Consider the following 26,224-nt stretch of genomic DNA (forward strand, 5'->3'; position numbering starts at 1 on the left):
ACTAAGACGGACAGAAAAAGAAAAGTTGTTTTTTTCTGGTTATGCTCAAAATAACGTTATACTACCGTAAGGGTAACATTAATTTTTGTTGAAATTCGAAAATATTGTTTGCTAAGTATCAGTGATTGACTCAAAAACCGTAAGATTTGCATTTCCATTTTGCGCACTTTCAACTTAAGAACAGAACAAGATAAAAATTAGCAACAACTTTGTGTTTGTATATTTTTTAAAAGCTACATATGATCACTACTTGTATCGTTGGCCTTCTTGTCCACGGTTGCCCGGTTTGGCGTAATGTGAGATTATGCTGGCTAGATTTCTTTTCCACTCCTGCAGTGTGGGACTGTAATTTATCAGACTATAGGCTAAATTGTACTTACCATTTAGAACCACAAACAACTGTAAAAAATAACATTTGTATGTCTTCTGCAAAGCAAATTAAGCTTAAACTTAATTTCGATCTACCCTTCATGCAAAAATAATTTCACAATAAAAATAATCCACAAAGTAATGTGATTACGTAATGCATGTTACTTGAGTTTTTCGTAAAACTCGTAATGTTCAGAGATCTTTTGTGTGCCGCACATCGCTCTAATGAAATATTAAAGTGCTCAGAATATAATATTCTAAATGTATTTTTAAAAGAAACTGAAGGTGGATGTTGTATAGATTGTTGAACAATAGTCACTTAATTTTTGAGGGAGTAACACAATTTTATAACGCAATACTTTTAAAAGTACATTTCCCCAATGTTGATTACACATTAAAGAACAGACAAAGGGGTTTTGTTAATGTGAAAATGTGATTTGTAAGACCCAGATTTATCCAGTATTTTCTATAAACTGACTCACATGGCCTGTATGTGTACAGTGTGAAGTGACGCTCTAGTCATATAAGCACCGGCACAAAGCCGAGAGAGAATTAAATGAGGATCTTTTTGATGGTTTGTGCACGTAAAAGGGCATCAGTGTCCCTCTAAGCTGTTTAACACACTTTCCCCATCTTCCCCCACTTTCCCCATCAGCTCAAAGCTTTTCCATCATGGTAACAAATATACCAAACAACAATTTTTCATTTATTTTTTTGAAGTCTTCATTATTTAATATTTCAGTACATAATGAAGACTTTTACAGACTGTAACAGTTATGATAGGTCTTGAACATAAAAATATCCCATAAATACTGAACAAACAAAGGTTGCTGTATTTAAAGCAATGTTTTTCATATGACATACACTGGTGGTCAAACGTTTGGAATAATAGACTTTTTTAATGATTTTTAATCTCTTCTGCTCACCAAAGCTGCATTTATTTAATCAAAATTACAGTAAAAGCTTAAATATTATAACAATTTGTTTTCTATTTGAATATATTTTAAAATATCATTTATTCCTGTGATTAGGAATTCTAATATCCTGATTTGCTGCTCAAGATTAATTTCTGATTATTATCAATGTTGAAACAGTTTTTGCTGCTTCATATTTTTGTTGAAATCATGATACGCCAACATTCAAAAGTTTGGGATAAGAACGAAGAAGAAATAAAAAACGTGCTTTCTATTCATCAAATAATCCTGAAAAAAGTGATCAAGTTTTCACTTTTCACAAAAAATGTTAAGCAGCACAAAAAAAAATAAAAAAAATAATAAGAACCATTATTAATAATTGAGCAGCAAATCATCATATTAGAATGATTTCTGAAGTATCATGTGACACTGAAGACTGGAGTAAATATTCCTTTGATTACAGGAATAAATTACAGTTTACAATATCAGATGAGAATAGTTAATTTAAATTGTAATAATATTTCACAATATTTCTTAAATATGTCCGTAAAGGTTTAGAATGAGACGGTAAAGTACAACAAGCCAAATGTTCCAGTGAGAGACTGTCATTGCACTCATGATGTTTCTGCTTTTCTCAAAAATAAGTCAAAAGCATCACCATAAAAGGGCACGAATGTCCATGAGTTACGCATGACAATCCAAACCCACAGAACTGCAGTTTCTAGCTTTCCTTTTGTCTCAAGTAACTGTAAAACCTGTAATATCATCTGTAATGAAACAAAGGGATTGCTTCCCTTTCCCCTTTCTCTTGAAAATGAAAACTCTTCCAAAAAATAAAACTTTGCAAGAATGATATATTTTTTTTTTTCTCCTAAAAAAACAACATTTGAATATGCCTCTATACATTATGAAACTAGAATCATAAACGGACATGAGATTATGCGCAAAAAATAAAACTTGCATAATATCTCTGTCATATCTTCCCAGCAAGCGCCTCCACGACTTTCTCAATAACGCTGGAGTCCAAGTAGGCGATGATTCCTCCCCGGTTGGCCCATACGTCCACCCCTTGACTGTGTTTGTGTGGTTGGTGGTATGTGAGTTGAGTGGTGTGACCCGTGACACACTGGCTCAGATCAGACACTCCTCCACCCAGCGCCCGCAGCACCGCATGAGGAGCGCACGAGTCCCACTTAAACGTGCTCCCCTCCGACAGCACGTACACGTCCACCCGACCCCGCACCACACACAGGAGCTTGTATCCCGCGCCCGCCGCGTACATCAGCGATCCGTTGGGAAGCGTGGCGAGCGCGTTCTTCACGACGGGCCTCTCGCTGGAGCTCAGCAGAACCGACAAACGCTCGCTCGGAGGATTCGACGGCCGAGTGAACGAGCACACGTTCACATCTCCATACGAGACTCCCCAGATGTGCTGGCCTTTCCATCTACGATCAGGACAAAATCAGGACATTATGTAATACAGTAACCAAAGTATTGGGTCATGATAGCTTCAATCTTTCGACCCACACTCGATAGCAGTGGTTAAACTATTTACTTATTGAAATTTTGTGACTTTCACATTAACGTGCATGCAACGCGTAAATTTGAAGCCTTTCTGAAACACATCTCTTACATTAGCCACTTTTGGGCCAAAACTCTTTATGCAATCAGATTACTTTTTTGATGCAATGAGTAAAGTAACATGTTACAAGTAACGTGCATGATGTAATCAGATTACTTTTTTGATGTGATGAGTAAAGCATTTATAAATTTACACTTTAATATTGGAGCAGTAATGCGTAAGTAATGCGTCAGTTTAAATCATTTGCTTAAAGGGTTAGTTCACCCAAAAATTAAAATTATGTCATTAATGACTCACCCTCATGTCGTTCCAAGCCCATAAGACCTCCGTTCATCTTCGGAACACAGTTTAAGATATTTTAGATTTAGTCCGAGAGCTTTCTGTTCCTCCATTGAAAGTCAATGGACGGCATACTGTCCATGTCCAGAAAGGCAATACAGACATCATCAAAGTAGTCCATGTGACATCAGTGGCTCGATCTTAAGTTTATAACGATGAGAATACTTTTTGTGCGCAAAAAGTAAACAAAAATAACGACTTTATTCCACTATTCATTTCCTTCTCTCTGTGCTTCGAGTGAGTTCACGTAGTGTAACTGCGCAGCGCGTCTGTGTTGTACGTCACACGTAGGCTCGCTATTGGCCGACGCTGGTCATGTGTGATCCGTGTGACGTACAACATAGAAGCGCTGCGCAAAAACACTATGTGAACTCACTCGAGGCCCAGAGAGAAGGAAATGAATAGTGGAATAAAGTCGTTATTTTTGTTTACTTTTTGCGCACAAAAAGTATTCTCATCGCTTGATAAACTTAAGATTGAGCCACTGATGTCACATGGACTACTTTGATGATGTCTGTATTGCCTTTCTGGACGTGGACAGTATGCCGTCCATTGACTTTCAATGGAGGAACAGAAAGCTCTCGGACTAAATCTAAAATATCTTAAACTGTGTTCCGAAGATGAACGGAGGTCTTATGGGCTTGGAACAACATGAGGGTGAGTCATTAATGACATAATTTTTTTTTTGGGTGAACTAACCCTTTAATTTATTAAACTGATGAATTAAAGCGGAGTGTATAAAAGGCAGGCAATGTTTTGATGTGTAAATTTGTACAGCCTTTCCAAAACACAGCTATTAGCCGGTATGGATATGGTTTCTTTTTTTCAACCGTTCGGAGAATACCGGACCGAGAACGGTTCATTATGGTGCTGTGCCGAACCAAGCTCAAGTGGGAATATAACTGAAACCGTTCGGCCAAAAGCAGCTATTGATTGTATTTGGGTTCAAACTGACATGGTTTCCATGAAATTCACCAAAAATCAACATTTTGAAAAAAGGCAGAGACAGGTAAAAACAGAAAACCTTCACTGGAGCTGGTCAAACATTAATACATGAGAAATTATGAAATTTAAGACTCAAGGTTTACTCGAAATTGAAGAATATTCCATGCAAAATACTCAATTTCTTAATTTATTCGAGTTTCAGTCAAAAAGTCTGTGAAATTATGTTTTTGGATCTCTCCATTACTATTTTGTTGCAGCACTGAAAAGAAGTGTGAGAAAACCCAATACTTTTAAAGTTTGGGGACCAGATGTAAAGGCAGTATTTACACAAATAATGTTAGATACTATTTATACTTACTTGTAGTTATTTGGACCCCAGTATGGAAATAGTCACTACAAGTAGTTTTACTACAAGAATGTTTTAATTAGGGTCTGTGCAGCTAATTTTGAACATACAAATATTCTGGTCAAATTGACTTGTTTTTTAAAGTAGTTCTTAATTTCTCATATTTGATTTTTTTGTCTCCGACAAGCTACAAAAGCAGTTTTCTGTTTTTACATGAATCTTTAGAGACTTTTGTTGTTGTTGTTTATTTCTGGCGAATTGCTCTTTAAATTGACCCATTGGTTTGCATGTAAAACCGGTCCGGTATCGTCTTAGTTTAACATGGTTGTGTGTATTCCTCCTACGATCTCCTGAGTTTTCTTTTGTGGATTAAAAATAGACTATCCATTTATTTTGGATGCTGCTTTGTTTCGTCGTGCATTCTCTACAACTCACTGTGACCGATATGAAATAAGTAATAATTGTAGTTCTTGAAATTCTTAATGAGTATAATTTCTCCATTCTCAAATAGTTGAAGACTTAAAATTAACTGTTGGATTTTTTTAACTGCATTTTTGGTGTCCAACTCAATCACTTAAGTCATACTTACAGATTTAATTAAGGTCTTTATTTATTATTGTGATATTTACAAAGAGTGTAATTAACCCCTTTAGCTGTGACTACACTTACACACAGTAAAGCAGCACTCTTACCCTTTACCCGTGGAGTCTTTGTGGTTGAACGGCTGGTTTATGACACCCATGATTGGTTGACCAGTGGCTCGTAAATAAACCCCAATCAGAACCAGAGCACAAGGGAGTCCCGAAGGACAAAAGCCTTCATCCGGCTCCTCTTCTTCTTTCCCTTCAATGTACTGACTTGTCCCATCTGTTTAAAGAAAATAACCAAATACATATGTTGATAACCTGGACAATTCACACACTGAGAAAAAAAACTTGTTTTCCATTCTACAGGTTGAATTGTTTCAAAACAAGGTTTCCAGTTTCAGCCACAGTTTCTGTAGTCATTTTTCACATAGTTTTAACATGATTATCTCCTGTACATGCCTACAACTAGTTCTGCAACTACTGAACAATGACATAAACATAGTTAAGTTAAAGAGAGAGTTCACCAAATAATTAAAATTAGCCCATGATTACTCCCCCTGAAGCCATCCTAGGTGTTTGACATTCTTCTCTCAGACGAATACAATCGGAGTTGTATTAAAAAATGTCCTGGCTCTTCCAAGCTGAGGCCGTACACACAGACTTACGCCAAAAGTGTAACACTTGAACTTGACGCACAACGTAATGATGAACGCGTTTGCCCAGTCCTGTTTGTTTGAACAGCGAGAGGCGTCAAAGCTTACGCTACTCTTACATCATACATACTTCACTCTTTTGGTTGATATTTTTCTTAAACCAACGCAACGCTTCGCTTCAAAAGGCCTTTATTAACCCCTCTGAGCCGTTTGGGACGCTTTTATGATGGATAGATGCACTTGTATGGAAAAAATTGTGCCCATTCACTCCCATTATAAAGTTCAGAAGAGCCACGACATTTTTTAATGTAACTCCGATAGTCTAAAAGAAGAATGTCATATACACCCAGGATGGCTTCAGTGTGAGTAAATCATGGGAACTTTTTGGGTGAACTATCCCTTTAAGACTAAAAATTAAATGACTAACTTGATAGACTAGTCTAAGCATTTACAGTCTAAGCAGAATGCTGTTGTAAAACTAAATATCTAAGTTAAACAAATTATTTAATTTTATGGACAGAAAATAAATGCATTACCGATGGGATCAATCCAGATGCCCACGTCGGCTGGGCTGACTGACAGCTGCAGGGATTCGGCTGTTTGGTCTCTGAGCTGAAGGTCCTGATGGATGGCTTTGCTCAGGAGGGACGCGGCGGTTTGATCCCCATCCAGGACTTTAGCCAACAGAGCAGTCGTGTCCTGTTCCCGAGCACAGACCGTCACAGTAACACTCTCCCCTGATGGACATACAATCACAATTTATTCCATTAATACATTGACTAGCTCTGAGTTTGAGTGTTCTTTGCCATCACAGAAGCATAGTTAAAAAAAATCTAAAAATAGCTTGGAATCAGCAGTAAAAAAAAAAAAAAAAATATATATATATATATATATAATAATAATAATAAATATATATATATATAATATTTTTATTTTTTATATATATCTAAAAATAGCTTGGAATCAACAGTTATATATATATATATATATATATATTTATATCTAAAAATAGCTTGGAATCAGCAGATATATATATATATATATATATATATATTTTTTTTATCTAAAAATAGCTTGGAATCAGCAGTTAAATAAAAAAAAACATTATTCTTTTTAATTGTTTGGAATCAGCAGTTAAAATTGTTTCAGAAATTTTCAAAATTAGAATAGAACTATATGTTTTTTAGGTAGCAACGTTCTTTTAAAACTACATGGAAACATTCTAAACTGTAAATGACTATAAAACCTTTTGACTTAAACTATTTTGCTATTCAAATTTTGACACATTTTTTTCCCCCTAAATGATAAACCTCAAGTTTCAGCCTACTAAATGATTATGCAAATGGCCTGCCTGAATGAAAATGCAAATTCACTCTCTAAAAGTAGGTGGCACTTATGGAAAAGTAGACATATGGAAAATACACTTATGGAAAATGACCGCAGTTACTCCTGTGCACAAAGAATCTCTGCGCTACTTTATTAGGCACCATACAGTGAGAAGAAGAAAAGAAAAAGCAATAAGAATTCCCAGATATACATTCATATAAGCCCTCATAAAAAACCTCCTTTCAAACTTCACAGGAAGGTGACGAGTTTGCAGGTATGAAGACAATGACACGTTATTCCCAGGCATCTCGTGAACGCCTCAAAACAGACATTTGCATTACTATCTCATGCTAAATATTCTTTAGGTCCTCCAATATCCTCATACTCCATAATGATATCTATGATTCTTTTTACTATCATCTCGAAACCATTTGCCTACAAGGTGCTCCGGCCACAACCTCCCCACTGGCTTTATCCCACCCATCTGTTTTAAAAATGGTTTGCATAACCTCAAATCAAATCCTGGCATAAGCCATATGTATTAGTATTATCTGGGGACCTCGTGTGATTTAGAAATTACCCATTCGCACGGGATAAGCGAAGCCTGTGATTTTACTCGAATTTACTGACTTATCTCCCGGATATGATGTCAATAGGCTTTTGCTTGGAAATGTCTTGTCGTTATTATAGGTCTAGCTGTGTGAGATATCATAAACATAGGAATGTTCCTCACCGCTGCTATACATGTCATCCATCTCCATCTAATCATTAGGGCCCAAGCCCTGAAAGGGCGAAGGCCCTATTGTTTCCGGTAGGATTATTATTATTAGGGCCCAAGCCCTGAAAGGGCGAAGGCCCTATTGTTTTCGGTAGGATTATTTATTATTATTATTATTATTCTTATTTTTCTGTCAACCTTTCGGGCACTTTTGAGACCCTTAACATGCTCGAAAACTCTTGAAACTTTGCACACGGGTCAGAACCCGCGGCCATCAGGGCCGGGCTGAAGCTGGTACCCGGGCGTGGCAGGGGGGCTCGACAGCGCCCCCTTGAACGGGGTCCGAAAACTTGGTCCATAAATCAGACACGCTTGCATGTAATAATATGAAACTCGGTACACATATAGATCTCATCGGGCCGAACAACTTTCGTACTTTTACTTTTTACGCCAGCCCAACAGGAAGTCGGCTATTATGGATTGTTTTGAAACGCATGCTGTGGAATTTAATGTACTCCTCCTAGAGAATTCATCGATTCGCCTCCAAACTCGGTCAGCATGAAGTCAAGACATTGAGGATGCTAAATTGCGGACGGATTTTTGATATCTCAAACGGTTTGGCCGTGGCAAGGAAACGAATTTATGGCGAATAAGGGACACAGGAAGTGTGTTATAACTTCAGCATACATTATCTGATCTTGATGAAACTTCAGCAGTGTGTTCGTTGTAAGAGGCCGAACACAAGGATGTGACTATTGTGAGTCAAAGTTATAGCGCCACCAACTGGCAGCAGGAAGTGTGTCACTTTCAAAATGCTTTGAAATCACCCTCTTATTTTTACCCGATTTGCTTCAAACTTTATGTGTATAATGTAAACACACGGCAGATGTAGACCTGTGAAAGGATTTTTGATATCTTTAATACTGTTGCCGTGGCAACGCATCAAACTTTAATATTGTTTTTTGATGCTTTTGAGACTCTTAACATACTTGAAATTGAATGAAACTCGACAGACACATCACACTTATTAGCCCGTAGACTTGTGCAAAGTTTCAGAAACGGGCGTGGTGAGGGGCTCAGTAGCGCCACCTTTAGTCATAAGTGGGGGGGTTAGTTTTATCAACAGCAACAAAACTTGGTATGTGTATTGTTCTCATCAAGACGGACAACTTTCTAATTTACATTAACGATCTCCGACCAACAGGAAAAGAGATATTTTGGTTTGAATGTGGATTTTCTGAAGAATTTTCTCTCCCTCTCTCTGTGTCTCTGTGTGTGTGAGGGGAGGGGGGGATTTGACTATTGCTTTTATATTGTTAATCAAGGTTTCAGGGGCTTTTGGGGTCCTTAACGTGCTCAAAAACTCTTGAAACTTTACACACAGGTCAGAACCCACGGCCATCAGTGCCGGGCTGAAGCTGGTACCCGGGCGTGGCAGGGGGGCTCAACAGCGCCCCCTTGAACACGGTCTGAAAACTTGGTCCATATATCAAACACACTTGCATGAATTAATATGAAACTCGGTACACATATAGATCTCATCGGGCCGAACAACTTCCGCAGTCTAAGTTATTAGCTCCGCCCAACAGGAAGTCAGCTATTATGGGTTGTTTGGAAAACGCTTGCTGTGGAATGTGAACTACTCCTCCTAGAGAATTCATCACATCCCCACCAAACTCGGTGTGCATGAAGTCAAGACATTGAGGATGCTAAATTGCAGACGGATTTTTGATATCTCGAACGGTTTGGCCGTGGCGAGGAAACGAATTTATGGCGAGAAAAGAGAAACACGAAGTGTTATAACTTCTGCATACATTAACTGATCTTGATGAAACTTCAGCAGTGTGTTCATGGTAAGAGGCCGGTCAGATGGATGTAACTATTGTGAGTCAAAGTTATAGCGCCACCAACTGGTAGCAGGAAGTGTGTCACTTTCAAAATGCTTTTGACAAAAGTGGGGGGGTTACTTTTACCCACAGTTACAAAAATCAGTACGCATATTGGTCTCATCGAGCCGGACAACTTTCTAATTTACAGTCATTAGCTCCGAGCAACAGGAAGTCAGATATTTTGGTTTGAATGTGGATTTTTTGGATATGTCAGACTCTGAGTTTTTAGTTACTCCTCCTAAGTGGTTTATTTTATTCACACCAAACTTTTTCAACATGATAAAAATACATTAAAGATATATATATATATATATATATATATATATATATATATATATATATATATATATATATAAATATAGCTGCGAGCAGCGATGAAGGGCCAAAGCCGGCGGCACCGCCACCCCGGTGCCTTTAGGTAACTAAAGGCATCAGGGTTGCGGTGCCACCGGCTTGGGCCCGTAATCGCTGCTCGCAGCTATATTTATTATTATTATTATTATTTTGTCAACCTTTCAGGCACTTTTGGGGCCCTTAATATGCTCGAAAACTCTTGAAATTTTGCACACACGTCAGAACCCGCGGCCATCAGGGCCGGACTGAAGCTGGTACCCGGGCGTGGCAGGGGGCCTCGACAGCGCCCCCTGGAACGGGATCCAAACACGTGTCCATAAATCAAACACGCTTGCATGTAATAATATGAAACTCGGTACACATATAGATCTCATCGGGCCGAACAACTTTCGTGCTCTAAGTTTTACGCCAGCCAAACAGAAAGTTGGCTATTTAGCGTTGTTTGGAAACGCATGCTGTGGAATTTAATGTACTCCTCCTAGGGAATTCATCGATTCGCCTCCAAACTCGGTGTGCATGAAGTCAAGACATTGAGGATGCTAAATTGCGGACGGATTTTTGATATCTCGAACGGTTTGGCCGTGGCGAGGAAACAAATTTATGGCGAAAAAATGAAACAGGAAGTGTGTTATAACTTCTGCATACATTAACTGATCTTGATGAAACTTCAGCAGTGTGTTCGTTGTAAGAGGCCGATCACATGGATGTGACTATTGTGAGTCAAAGTTATAGCGCCACCAACAGGCAGCAGGAAGTACATCACTTTCAAAATGCTTTGAAATCAGTGTCTTATTTTTACCCGATTTGCTTCAAACTTTATGTGTACAATGTAGACACACGGCAGATGTAAACCTGTGAAAGGATTATTGATATCTTAGATACTGTTGCCGTGGCAACGCATCAAACTTTAATATTATTTTTTGATGCTTTTGAGACTCTTAACATACTTGAAATTGCATGAAACTCAACAGACACATCACATTTATTAGCCCGTAGACATGTGCAAAGTTTCAGAAACGGGCGTGGTGGAATGGCTCAGTAGCGCCACCTTTAGTCAAAAATGGGGGCTTAGTTTTTCCTAGAATCACAAAACTTGGTATGTGTATTGTTCTCATCAAGACGGACAACTTTCTAATTTACATGAACCATCTCCGACCAACAGGAAGAGAGATATTTTGGTTTGAATGTGGATTTTCTGAAGAATTTTCTCTCCCTCTCTCTGTGTCTGTGTGTGTGTGAGGGGAGGGGGGGATTTGACTATTGCTTTTATATTGTTAATCAAGGTTTCAGGGGCTTTTGGGGTCCTTAACGTGCTCAAAAACTCTTGAAACTTTGCACACAGGTCAGAACCCACGGCCATCAGGGCCGGGCTGAAGCTGGTACCCGGGCGTGGCTGGGGGGCTCAACAGCGCCCCCTTGAACGGGGTTCTAAAACTTGATCCATATATCAAACACGCTCGCATGAATTAATATGAAACTCGGTACACATATAGATCTCATCGGGCCGAACAACTTTACCCCGGTCAAGTTTTACGCCAGCCCAACAGGAAGTCGGCTATTATGGGTTGTTTGGAAAACGCTTGCTGTGGAATGTGAAATACTCCTCCTAGAAAATTCACTGTGTCCCCTTCAAACTCGGTGTGCATGTAGTCAAGACTTTGAGGATGCTAAATTGCGGACGGATTTTTGATATCTCGAACGGTTTGGCTGTGGCGAGGAATCGAATTTATGGCGAGAAAAGAGAAACACGGAAGTGGAATAACTTCTGCATACATTAACTGATCTTGATGAAACTTCAGCAGTGTGTTCGTGGTAAGAAGCCGATCAGATGGATGTAGCTATTGTGAGTCAAAGTTATAGCGCCACCAACTGGCAGCAGGAAGTGTGTCACTTTCAACATGCTTTTGACAAAAGTGGGGGGATTAGTTTTAACTACAGTAAAGAAAAAACAGTTTGTATATTGTTCCCATCAAGCCGGACAACTTTCTAATTTACATTCAATAGCTCTGGCCATCAGGAAGTCAGATATTTTGGTCTGAATGTGAATTTTTTTGCAAAATCAGCCTCTGAATTTTTAGCCACTCCTCTTAAACTATTTATTTTATTCGTACCAAACTTTTTCAACATGATGAAACTACATTAAATATGCTAAATTGTGAATGGATAATAAATATCTCAAACGGTTTTGCTATGGCGAGGGATTAAAGTAATGTCCAAAAAGGAAACACTAAAAATCTTCTACAAATGTAATTATATACCATTTATTTCTATATAAAAGAATACAAATATCACAACTACACCCATTTTATTCTGTTTTTGCAATTCAAGAAGAATGAAAAAGTTAAAACAGGCTATTTAGTGCTATTTGGTTCAACAAAAAAGCAAACATAGGGCTATACTGCCCTCTTGTGTCCAAAAGGACATCAAAATAGTATATAAAACTTTTTACCAGGTAGGCCAATATTGTATTTAAATATACATTTATTAGGTATGTGTCTGAGGATATTTTCCCACCGGTTAATCGACGTGTGACACGAGTGGGTGCTTTTAAATCGCTAATATAATAGTGAAAGAAAAATAATGATAATGTTGCACACACAAATCACACACATGTGGGAAAGAATGATGCTTTTAAACAACACTAAACCGCCATTAGGTGTCGCCAGGCATCCATCTTAATAAGCGAGTCATTGATTCATTCGTTCAAACGATTCGTTCGAATGAGTCGATCATGATTAAGACAGATGTTTATGGATTGACCATTCAATCTTTTAGTCAACCGATTCGTTAAAAATGCTGAATCGTTCAGTTATGAGAAAACACGTGATGCGTGATGGTTCTACCGTGATCTTTGTTTAACTATTTTCGCTGCTGAAACAGAACAAAAACAGTCAATATTGCATCTAAAATGTAAGTGACTTAATTGTAACTGTTTATTAACCTGTTGTATGAAATCTAGGGGTGGGAGAAAAAATGTATTCTTAGATGCATCGCGATGCGGACGTGGACGATTCTGAATCGATTCACAAATGTCAAAAAATCGATTCTCTAAAAAAATATTTTTCTAATAACGTAATATTGACGGAAGGCAAAAGGCGGAACTCTAAGCGGACGTGCGTGCAGTCTGTGGCGCGCACATAACAGAGAAGTTTCTTCTGCTCACCAAGGCTGCATTTATTTGATTAAAAATACAAACAAAAACAGTAATATTGTAAAATATTATTCCAATTTAAAACAGCTGCTTTCTATTTTAATATTTTAAACTGTTATTTATTCCTGTGATCAAAGCTGAGTTTTCAGCATCATTACTCCAGTCGTCACTGTCACATGATCCTTCAGAAATTATTCTAATATGATGATTGATACTCAAGAAACATTCATTATTATTTTAAATGTCGAAAACAGTTGTGTACAGTCTTTGATGAATAGAAAGTTCAAAAGAACAGCATTTATCTGAAATCTAAAGCTTTTGTAACGTTAAACACTACCGCTCAAAAGTTTTGGGTTAGTAATAATTAAAATTTTATTTTTGGGGGAAATAAATAAAATAAATCAGTACTTTTATTTATGAAGGATGAGTTAAACTGATCAACAGTTACAGTAAAGACATTTATAATGTTAAAAATATATATATTTGAAATATATGCTGTTCTTTTGAACTTTACATTCATCAAAGCATTTTGAAAAAAAAAAATCTGTACACAACTGTTTTCAACATTGAAAATAATAATGAATATTTATTGAGCATCAATCATCATATTAGTATGATTTCTGAAGGATCATGTGACACTGAAGACTGGAGTAATGATGCTGAAAACTCAACTTTGATCACAGAAATGAATTACTATGTAAAATATTTAAAAATTGAAAACAGCTGTTTTAAATTGGAATAATATTTCACAATATTACTGTTTTTGTTTGTATTTTTAATCAATAAATGCAGCCTTGGTGAGCAGAAGAGACTTCTCCTAAAAACATTAAAAATCTTACTGACCCCAAACTTTTGAACAATAATATATATATATATATATATATATATATATATATATATATATATATATATATATATATATATATTAGGGGTGTGCAAAGCAGCCGGTATTTGTATCTGTATTTGTATTTGTTGAGAGGGGAAAAGTATTTGTATTTGTATTTGTATTCGAGTAAAATTCAAAATAGGTGTAAAAATCATTTTTTTTTTGCGTTACACTTCTAATTTACGTTATAGTGTAAGTATTCTTTATTTATATAATAACGTTAACGTTACTCTGTCAACAGCCTATTGTCTAAATTACCGAGCTAACAGAGCTACTAGTGTTGTCACGGTACCAAAATTTCAGTATTCGGTACCAATACCAGTGAAAATCCACGGTTCTCGGTAACAATTTCGGTACCAAAGCTTAATTTAGATTAAATTTACATATATTAAAGTGTATATCGCGGTTACAAAGAAGGAAACTGTAGTATTAAAAACACTTTACAATAAGATTCCATTTGTTAGATAACATTAGATAAAATGACCTAACAATAAACAATAGTTAGGCTATACTGTCGCAATTATTCTCCTTGGGGTTCATTTAAAAATACATTTTTAAAATCAAAAGTTAACATTATTTATGTTAACATTATTTAATGCACAATGAATGAAGTGAACAAACATGACCAATCAAGTATTTGTATTAAATAACATTCACAAACATTAATTAATGTTGTAAAAATATTGTTCACTCAATGTGTTGATGTTAGATAACGCATTAAGTAACGTTAATGAATGGTATCTTATTGTAGTGTTAACAAACAGGAGATAAAACATGTTTTATTTGACTTGACTGTACTTTTATTTAATACAAAACTGCATTCATATTTAATTTTAAAAGAGCTTTTTAAACCTGCTAAGAGTTATCCAGCCAAGAATAAGCCTAGAACTGCTTTTCTGACGGACTGATATTAATAACATAATGACGGCTTTTTATTTCATTTCTCATCTCCATAAATATATCTAAAGCTAATGCAAGGGCTAGAAATCAATTAATTCTTGCTGATACTTCCTCGTCATCATGAAGAGCGCAGTTTGCACCGTTTTCTCCTTTCCACAAGCGCTTGCCCTCACGTGGCGTCTGTCGTTGCTATGCAGCGCGCCGCTCGCTTTTAAGGGCGCTTGCCGCGCGCCTACATTTGAAATCTGCACGCGCAAAAAACGCGCTATGTGAACTACCCCTTATGACAACGTGACATTAGCCTAATCCAAAATATTTCAGCCACCACATCAGCAGCACCGCCGGTCGCCATGTCTCATGAGGAAACGCAGCTTTTTGATATAAAGTTTTTCTTGTTCCCGAATACAAATATTTTTAAAAGTATTTGTTTTAAATAAGTATTCGTAAAAAACACATTATTTGTGCTTTCCGAATACCGTATTCGGGTTCGGCTCCACCCCTAATATATATATATATATACATACATATATATGTATGTGTGTGTATGTATGTATGTATATATATGTATATATATATATATATATATATATATATATATAGCTGCGAGCAGCGATGGAGGGCCAAAGCCGGCGGTACCGCCACCCCGGTGCCTTTAGGTAACTAAAGGCACCGGGGTTGCGGTGCCACCGGCTTGGGCCCGTAATCGCTGCTCGCAGCTATATTTCTTTTTGTTTTTGCTCTTCTGATGGTTTTCTCTTTCTGCAAATTGTATAGTTGTGTGGTGTATAGCGATATGACCCAGCACCCAAAACACTATCAAAACACTCCAAAGCAGCCTCAATTCTTCACGAAAGATGGATAAAGCGCACAGGAAACAAAAACCTTGAAAAAAGTATAAACGACCCCACCAAATCACAGAGATGCCGATTCACACGGGACTAATATCATCACAGGACCTCGGTGTTCGGCGAAATATGGTAGGTTATTAGCGGGGGAATTTTTACTTTACAAATCAAAGACATGGTCGATTCGCACGGGATTAAGATCACAGACAACCTCCGCAATTATTACAAATGACTAGAGGTCACCAGGTAATACTAGTCCCGTGCGAATAGAGCTGGTAAGTCCCGCCCATCCATAAAACCCCAAGTGGACCTCTAGGTTGAAAAATCATCAATGCAAGTGAATGGGAGAAAATAATTATTTTCTGGTCCCGTTTGAATTGTGCCATGAATGTGAACATATGTTGTCTGTGAATTTTTTACGAGTTTTTACGAGTATATTGTATGATTCTTTGGCTAGCAGTTGTGGAAAAGACTACATGTCGCCTATGTGACGTCAACCCATAACACATTTTCCCTCCACTTGTCAAATCACGGTGCTAATGCTGCGATAATCTATGGAGACAGATCGAGATGCCTGTGTGTTTTGTACCCAAATGTCACCATTCAAACCAAATGGGCTGTTCTTTCTTCAGATTCCCGTCTGAAAGCAGCGAAGAGTTGTAGTCCACAAAGTGCTCTCACACAAAGTCTAACCGTATCAAACTTCTACCCGCTAAATTGTAGCATTCTTTATACGAAAAATTATATAAAAAATTCACAGACAACATATGTTACATTCATGGCACAATTCAAACGGGACCAGAAAATAATTATTTTCTCCCATTCACTTGCATTGACGATTTTTCAACCTAGAGGTCCAGGGGGGTTAGCGGAAGGGGCGGGACTTACCAGCTCTATAGGGCTATACACACCCCCATAGGTCAGGCTAAAAACTATGATCAGAAACATTTGCTTGAGTTTGGTGTAAACGGTGCCTGTGACAGCACTTCATGAATCTTAACAGGGAGTCCCACAGGGCTCTGTACTCGGCCAATCTCATGTTGTCTACAACAGAATGCTTGGATCCTTTATGAAATCATATAGTTTCTTATACCACTGCTACATGGACAGCACACCTCAACATACCGTACTTCAACTCAGAATTTAACCGGTTTTAACGTTCGCATAATTTGATCTGATTCTACTTTTCCAAATAATCATCTAAACAACTTCTGCATGCAAAGAAATGTTAATTTAGATTGTCACACAATCCACAATATGCCAGCTTTCCATATTTCAGTTGAGTTAAATTCACTAGGAAATCAAAATGGACAATTCTTGTTTTTTTTTTATGGAATATTGCAGCATTTATTATAAATCATTTATTTGTGCACATTATTATTTATTTTTTAAATGCATGTGCCTCGTAACTTTAATCACTTATTTTTCAGTCCTGTTCCCCATGTACATACTATGTACTACTTATAGTAATTACAATAACCGGATAATAATTAAGTTAAGTACTGTAATAAAGTGCAACCCTTTCAGTGACATCTTTTCTTCTCTGATCACATGTTTACGGTGTTCACTGGCGCCGGCCCAGGGCGAGGCAAACTGTCAATCACATGAGATCCACCAACAGCAAACCACCCAACCAACTCCCTATGGACAAGATCCATATTTCTTCTTTTTCCATAAGCCGTTCCACTCGGATACACGGAAGAAAAGACCATCGCATGTCTACTGTTTCATGCTGACTTAAAGAGTCAAAGATCAAGTGCCACGAGCGGTGAATGACATTTAAATATAATTGCAATATGAAATCCTTTCAAATGCAGCACAATTAAAAAAATGACAGGTAACTCACCAAGCCCGTTCTCAAACTTGTTTGATTCCTCTCCATGAATAAAGCCCGTCAATTCTGGAAACTATAATTATAAAGCAAGAATGAAGAATGTTTAGCCCTCGACAAACACGGATCAGTTTAATTAAAATGAATTGTGATCTCAATGAAAGCTTTATTTTTAAGAACCTGGGCACAAACGTCATGGCGAATCATTTCCTGAATCACCACGTCAGCAAGCGTCTTGAAGTCCTGGACGAATTTCTTGTTTTTGTCAGCTCCCGTCTTTTCCTGTACGAGGAGCTCAAACAGAGACTCTTCTTGACGACAGACGCGAGCCACATTTGCGGCTTTCTCTGCCACGCACAGGAGCGAGCGCAGCAACTCTGCCATACTGGAGACCTGTGAATCACACATACATAAGACCAGCTGTATGGATCTCATAGTCATAATGATGCTGTTCAACCCCTTAAGTGCCCCCCCCCCCAGCCATAACCATAACCCATTTACCACATAATGGTTTTGCATAACCATTAAAATGCACTTTCCGTACTTAAATGGTTGTAATTCAAGAATGCTTTGGAATATAGACGCAAGATTGGACTTGTTTTAAAAAAGACATTTGGCAGATTTTTGTAAATGTGAAATGAATTAAGAAAATGAAACAGAAAAAAGTTATACATTTTGAGTTTATGAAAATGTACCATGTAAAAATGTATTTCTTCATATTTTATATAAAATATATATTTTCAAAACATAAACACTCTAAAAGAAAATCAAAGCCAAAAATCTGAACAAGTTGTGTTCCTAATTTTAGGTTAATTAAATGCACTTTCCGTACTTAAATGGTTGTAATTCAAGAATGCTTTGGAATATAGACGTAAGATTGGACTTGTTTTAAGCCAGCTTGGGCTGGTTTCTGGTTTACCTGATTTGCATAAGTCCTTTAGTGAATTGTGTGCCAATAAAAGATGCAATGAGCTGGGGCAACGCATTATTGGTAAATTCCTCCCTCAATATCTGTTACATAATTATAACTCAATCATAATCTTTCATGTAAAGATATTTTTGCTTTCTCTGCCTCCGAAAAAAAGACATTTGGCAGATTTTTGTAAATGTGAAATAAATGAAGAAAATGAAACAGAACAAAAGTGATACATTTGGAGTTTATGAAAATGTACCATGTAAAAATGTAATTCTTCATATTTTATATAAAATATATATTTTCAAAACATGTTGTACTCTAAAAGACAATCAAAGCCAAAAATCTGAACAAGTTGTGTTTCTAATTTTAGGTTGATATCTCAAAAAAAAAAAGGTTTTTTTTTAAAAGTATGTCAGTTTCAACACTAAATAGGTCAAGAGAAAATAAGGTCAAGCTTCAAAAATATTATTAACCTAAAAAAGAGCTCCAACTGGGACAAACACTTTAAGATCACAACGAACACCCGAGGACAATGACAGACAAGAAGTCTTTGTGCAAATCACATCACAGGAAATGCCTCACAGATGTCGAACACATGAGTTTACTGAGTGTCATGCCTATATAGTTGCCAAGAGATTTGATAAGCCATCATAACACTGAAGACAAATGTAATGTAAAGTGATTTAAACAGTGAGTGTATTGTATGAATGTACACATGCATGCTGCTTGTTCAACTTTGGACTCAAATATTGGGAATGGTGCAAATAAATGCAAATAGACATGCAAATGTAAGACATCAATACATAGTGAAAATGATATCAGGATATACTTAAAACGATATATTGATGATTACTTTAAAAAGCAATTCACAGCTGTGGTGAACGAATATAGACATTTTTTCATAAGGTTACACTGTTTACGTCACCTTTACAGACACGCAAAAACAAAGACACAGAACCCAAGCACGTATACATGAAACACACACACACACACATCTGTATAGAATCACTTGTATTTGTATTATTGACTTGCATTATTATTATTATTATTATTGGACTTGTATTATTACTGGATCTAACATTAACAAATAAAGTAAACACATAACAATTGCAGCTCATACCGTTGAAATTAATCCGCAGTGTTGTCCTCGAGTTGAAGTCGCGCGCTTCCTATATGTCACTCTCTGAATCTGATCCTGTGTCTGAGGGCGCGCGCACACATCATCTCAGAAGCGTGACCTGCGGATTCTTCTAACTCAAGATAACGGAAACGCCTCGGAAATGAGCGCATTTCCCCGCCTTTCCACTGCACACGTCATTCGCATACGATGGACGCATTCGCCCCCTAGCGGCAGCCGCTCGGAACTTTGAAATTGGTCGTGAAGCAACCCTCGGCAATGGTAAAAATTAATGACTTTAATTAATGTAATGCATGCCTGAATATATCCACACAAAACAAATGACACTCAACACATCTAAAATAAAAACACAGTCGATTTTATAGAGCTAATCAGTAAAAATATTAATTTAATAATTCTAAAATAATTATTCCTGCCTTAATTACTAATAACCTCCATTTTACAGGATTGTCGTTTGCAGAATAAGGTTAAAGAGTTAAAATAGTGGTCATTCTAGCTTCGCGCTCATTGTTTTGATTAGAATACATCACTTCCGGTCGACCGGTCGCATACGGTCCAGCCGCAGAAGTTCAGATATTTCAACCTTCAACGCATCCGAAATTTCCGCATACGTAAATGATCGGAACATAGCCGTTAAATGTGGCGGTCTATAGGAGAGTCGTGACTCTGTTTTTCAACGGAACTCCACGCATCTCCCGTGCTACTCTCCGTTGGAAATGAAGGACTTTCTGTCCGACGGCTGTCCGCTGTCATGTCCGGTGCAGTGAAAGGCGGCTTCAGAGCAGGAGGAGGAGGAGCTCGTTCATCAATACCGCCCTCTGCAGGAGACGAACATGCATTTCATTCTGATAAACTAAGCTTTAATCAATAATTCAACTGGAACAACCTTATTTTACTGTCTATGGGAACAACCAGCGACGTGCAGAGAGTTCTTCTTCTTCTGGTGTTTTATGGCGGATTGGCAAGCCAACGTAAAAGGTGCATTACCATTATGTGGAGTGCACATAGTTTTGGAAGAATTGAAAGAAATTAATGAGGGACAGAAAATAATATAAAAATAAATTATATATATAAAAAAAAAAACACAACAGCTAGATTCTATTCATTGTTCCCGTTTTCTTTTGACATTTAAATAATAACTCTTCTTCACTGTCTTGCCTCGTTTCCTAACAATAGTCTACTTTTATTGATTTCCCATCCATCCTAATTCTTGAATTAACTGTCGTATCTCCCTTACATATGCAGCACACTCAAAAATAATATGCTGCACTGTTTCTATTTCCATTTCTTTTCCTCTCATTTCCACACTCCTGAATCTGATAAAGATGTCTTCCTTAGATTCATTATTCCATATCATTAGCCATTTCTTACTAATTTTGATTTACTTAAAGATACATTAATTTCCATTTGTGGATGATTTAATGTTTTCTTTGCCAGCTGTTCTACTTCCTCATTTCCATCCACACCCACATGTGCTGGCACCCAGAGCAAGTATACCAACACCACTAACTGCCTTGTTCTAAATAGACATTGTAATAAAAAAACTTCAAATATTAAATCTTGCCGAGTTTCAGATTTTCGTGCAGAGAGTTCCTCAGGGGCAGGGGCTCAAATGTAAAAAAAAAAAAAAAAAAAATCCATATATATATATATATATATATATATAGTTTTTTGATGAGCATATATATATATATATATATATATATATATATATATATATATATATATATATATATATATATATATATATATATATATGCTCATCAAGGTTGCATTTATTTGATCAAAAATACAGAAAAACTGTAATAATATGACATTTTTTTTTCAATTGAAAATAATGTTTTAAAAAAATGTTTTATATTATATATATATATATATATATATATATATATATATATATATATACACAGTGAGTAAAATAAGTATTTGAACATCCTGCTATTTTGCAAGTTCTCCCACTTAGAAATCATGGAGGGGTCTGAAATTGTCGTCGTAGGTGCATGTCCACTGTGAGAGACATAGTCTAAAAAAAAATCCAGAAATCACAATGTATGATTTTTTAACTATTTATTTGTATGATACAGCTGCAAATGAGTATTTGAACACCTGAGAAAATCAATGTTAATATTTGGTACAGTAGCCTTTGTTTGCAATTACAGAGGTCAAATGTTTCCTGTAGTTTTTCCCCAGGTTTGCACACACTGCAGGAGGGATTTTGGCCCACTCCTCCACACAGATCTTCTCTAGATCAGTCAGGTTTCTGGGCTGTCGCTGAGAAACACAGAGTTTGAGCTCCCTCCAAAGATTCTCTATTGGGTTTTATCTAACACGTTCAGGTAAATTGGGCCAGTAACTAAAAATACCTTTTTTATAAAAATCTGGATTATTTAGCAAAATATCAGCACTTTATTTCAAAGAGGCCATCCTGAATAATTATTTATAAATGTCCATTTGTTTTTTTATTGATTTATCAACCTTATTATTGAGAAGTAAGATTTGATATGTCAGGCCACTGACCTTGATTTTTTCTGGTGTGGTCTCAAAATGAGGCATTGCCTCGCCCCGTTAGCAACCTCAGACCAATAAACTTATTTGCTAAATGTCAAGTACTGTTATGGCAATAGTTTGAAATTATTTGCAGTCATTGGCTGTTAACTTTTAAAGAGATCATCACTCCAACCTTAAATGGCCCTTTTTTATCTGATGGCCCAATTTGCCTGATATCACCCTACTGGTGTGAGAAATGTATTTTGTATTTTATGATACAGAATTTGTACTTGTAACAAAATACTATTTGATGTATTTGTGCCCATCTCTGACTCTGAGGAGGTGTACTATCAATCTGAAGTGAAATTGGTCAGTGGGAAAGGGGAGTTGTCTTTTTATACCGATCTGAATTGACCCTTTGCAGGGAGTTTGAGTGACAGAAGATCTGACCAATCATAATCCGCCAACCGCCGAATCCGCCATTTTTGTCTGACAAAGCAGTCAGGAGAGTTACTAGATAAACGTTGGAGAATTTGAACTTGAAAAACGGAGTGTATTGACGTCTATCCGCGGTTAAAACAACACTCCTTCTTATGTTCATTCATGTTTATTTGATGCTATAAATTAACTAGAAGCAAGAGATGATCGGTTCACGAGCAGCTTTAACTGAGGCTCTACAGTGATCTGTCAGACACATTTAAGAGCCACAAAATGGTATTTTGTTTAAATTTCTTTAAAAAATGACCAAATTTGAAAGTTGAGACTTTGTTACATCAGAAGTAACCTGGTCTGTCCTGTCTGTCAGCGCGTTGTCAGTGTCCTCTCTGCTCCGCAATGTATTTTTCATCGTTTGAGATGGTGTGTGGCGTGAGAGCGGCGTGGCTTGTCGGACAAAGCAACAGTAACTAAAGGGGGCGGGTCTTTGCGAACGGTCAATTGATTGACAAAACAGCTTTTGTGTGAGTTTTTAGAGGGCTTTTATTTTGAAGTTATACATTAGACAGTACTGACATTGTGCGAGTGACACTCCGAGGTGTAATCAGTTCTGTGAAAAAAGTGAAAGTGGGCTGTGTACAAATTATGTCAATCTGAATCGGATCCAAATAGATAAAACAGGTTATAATTGAGTTTGTGGGGGCCTTTTATTTTGTAATTCAGCATCAGATAGTTATTTTGAAATTCAACATTTAATATATTCAACGTTTAAAGTCATTTTCATGTCTTTAGACAGTATATACAGTGAGGAAAATAAATATTTGAACACCCTGCTATTTTGCAAGTTCTCCCACTTGGAAATCATGGAGGGGTCTGAAATTGTCGTCGTAGGTGCATGTCCACTGTGAGAGACATAATCTAAAAAAAAAAAAAATCTAGAAATCACAATATATGATTTTTTAACTATTTATTTGTATGATACAGCTGCAAATAAGTATTTGAACACCTGTCTATCAGCTAGAATTCTGACCCTCAAAGACCTGTTAGTCTGCCTTTAAAATGTCCACCTCCACTCCATTTATTATCCTAAATTAGATGCGCCTGTTTGAGGTCGTTAGCTGCATAAAGACACCTGTCCACCCCATACAATCAGTAAGAATCCAACTACTAACATGGCCAAGACCAAAGAGCTGTCCAAAGACACTAGAGACAAAATTGTACACCTCCACAAGGCTGGAAAGGGCTACGGGGAAATTGCCAAGCAGCTTGGTGAAAAAAGGTCCACTGTTGGAGCAATCATTAGAAAATGGAAGAAGCTAAACATGACTGTCAATCTCCCTCGGACTGGGGCTCCATGCAAGATCTCACCTCGTGGGGTCTCAATGATCCTAAGAAAGGTGAGAAATCAGCCCAGAACTACACGGGAGGAGCTGGTCAATGACCTGAAAAGAGCTGAGACCACCGTTTCCAAGGTTTCCAAGGTTACTGTTGGTAATACACTAAGACGTCATGGTTTGAAATCATGCATGGCACGGAAGGCTCCCCTGCTTAAACCAGCACATGTCAAGGCCCGTCTTAAGTTTGCCAATGACCATTTGGATGATCCAGAGGAGTCATGGGAGAAAGTCATGTGGTCAGATGAGAGTGATGAGTACCATCCCAAAAACACCATCCCTACTGTGAAGCATGGGGGTGGTAGCATCATGCTTAGGGGGTGTTTTTCTGCACATGGGACAGGGCGACTGCACTGTATTAAGGAGAGGATGACCGGGGCCATGTATTGCGAGATTTTGGGGAACAACCTCCTTCCCTCAGTTAGAGCATTGAAGATGGGTCGAGGCTGGGTCTTCCAACATGACAATGACCCGAAGCACACAGCCAGGATAACCAAGGAGTGGCTCTGTAAGAAGCATATCAAGGTTCTGGCGTGGCCTAGCCAGTCTCTAGACCAGGGGTCGGCAATAGGCGGCCCGCGGGCCAAAACTGGCCCGCCAGCAATATTGTCTGGCCCGCCGGATTATTTTGGAAGTCCGTTTTTTTTTTAATCAGCCTATTTTTATTTTACAATAACGGTTTACAAATAGACCCCGCGTATCATTTGTTCAATCGTGTGTTTTTTTTTAATTAAAACCAAAAATAAAAAAATAAAAAACGACTTGTTTTTCCATTATTTATTTCCTGAACTAAAATGAAAAAAAAAAACGAATAATGACTCGTTTTCCGATTTTCTGATTGTTCGCTCAGATCAAAAATAGAAAAAATGAATAACAGGTTTAGACGAATTTGAATGTTGAATTTTAATTTAACACCTAGCAGACATACCAATTAAATCGTTTTAAACAGATCAAGTACCAGCGTCGGCGCTGTGGTGGGGCATTCGAGGGCCGTGCCCCCCCTAGCGGTTATTGATGCCCCTCCTACCCATACCTGTCAACCCTCCCGTTTTTCCCGGGATTCTCCCGTATTTTACCTTACTATCCCGCTATCATCCCGTTTAAATATTTCCCCGAATTTCTCCCGTATTTTTAATCTTTCTATAAAAATATTTTTAAAAAATCCCACTGGGCGCAAACCAGTTAAGCAGAAATCCCGCCCTGCAGCTTATTTCATTGGTTAAGGTTACAATGACGGGTAGTTTTAGGGATCAGTGTTTGGTGTATTCAAACAGCAGTTTGTTTGACAGGCGATCTGACCAATCATAGTAGATTAACATGAGGATTTGAACTTGAAAAACGGAGGGTAGGCACTAGGCAACAAACGTCTTTCCATGGTCAAAACAACATTCCTTTTTATATTCATTCATGTTTATTTGATGCTATAAATATAAATTAACTATAAGGTAGAGATGGTTGGTTCACGAGCAGCTTTAACTGAGGCTCTACAGCGATCTGTCCGACACATTCAAGAGCCACAAAACGGTATTGTTTACTTTTCTTTAAAAAATTACCAAATTTGAAAGTTGAAGTGTTTGAAATTACCAAATGAGACTTTGTTTCATATCAAAAGCTGGTCTGTCTTGTCTGCCAGCGAGTTGTTAACGTTAATGTCCTCTGAAGTAGTTTGGGGAATAAAAAAATTTGCACGAAGAAGAACAGCAGAGATGGTATTGGAGACTATGTATGTAATGTAGTATGTATGTAATACAGAGATTATGTATTTATTTATGTTAATATCTGCGCAATTAATGTGTAGTAATATCTGCATTTGTGTATACTTGGCTGCCTGTAAGAAGATATGTAAGGGATCATGTAGAGCGAGGCGGTTGTATTACATGGCTACCAACAAAATAAATCAATAATTTGACACAAAATATTGATTTAAAAAGGAGTTTATTTATTTAAAAACTATTGTATTGCTTCCGCTAAAGAAAATAATCCGTTCCGTCTCTAGGGTTAAGTCCTGCGTCCATAGCAACGCTGTTTTTCATGGCAATGGTGTGTTAACGTTATACTTAGCAGCGGCTGTAATCAAGAAATAACAGACCGCGTTATATATTAGAATTCAACCAAGCCATGTAATTGTAATAATAATAATAATAATTATAATAAACGTGTTTAGATTTATATAGCATTTGTGCTGTGTTGGACTATGATGTCGCCACTGCGTCAAAATA

General features: G+C 37.3%; 1 protein-coding gene across 1 annotated transcript; it reads right to left on the reverse strand.

Annotated features, from left to right (window-relative positions):
- Window positions 1–697: 697 nt before the first annotated feature.
- Window positions 698–20,472, reverse strand: inpp1 (inositol polyphosphate-1-phosphatase). Its single transcript, XM_081357878.1, has 6 exons — window positions 19,672–20,472; window positions 17,816–18,028; window positions 17,651–17,711; window positions 6,272–6,472; window positions 5,188–5,362; window positions 698–2,728 (listed from the first exon to the last, which is right to left on the reverse strand). The coding sequence occupies exons 2-6, from the start codon at window positions 18,017–18,019 to the stop codon at window positions 2,257–2,259; spliced, it is 1,113 nt and encodes a 370-aa protein (XP_081214004.1). The 5' UTR covers window positions 18,020–18,028; window positions 19,672–20,472; the 3' UTR covers window positions 698–2,256.
- Window positions 20,473–26,224: the final 5,752 nt, after the last annotated feature.

This window comes from Scardinius erythrophthalmus, assembly GCF_964197995.2.
Source record: "Scardinius erythrophthalmus genome assembly, chromosome: 25".
NCBI lineage: Eukaryota > Metazoa > Chordata > Actinopteri > Cypriniformes > Leuciscidae > Scardinius > Scardinius erythrophthalmus.

What these genes read in the sequence shown, in the direction of transcription:
- inpp1 (XM_081357878.1), bottom strand. Translation starts at nt 18,019, where the DNA reads ATGGCAGAGTTGCTGCGCTCGCTCCTGTGCGTGGCAGAGAAAGCCGCA. An exon ending in CATCTGGATTGATCCCATCG is followed by an intron (nt 5,363 to 6,271) that starts GTAATGCATTTA and finishes TTCTTTAAACAG; the next exon opens with ATGGGACAAGTCAGTACATT. An exon ending in AAAGACTCCACGGGTAAAGG is followed by an intron (nt 2,729 to 5,187) that starts GTAAGAGTGCTG and finishes TCCTGATCGTAG; the next exon opens with ATGGAAAGGCCAGCACATCT.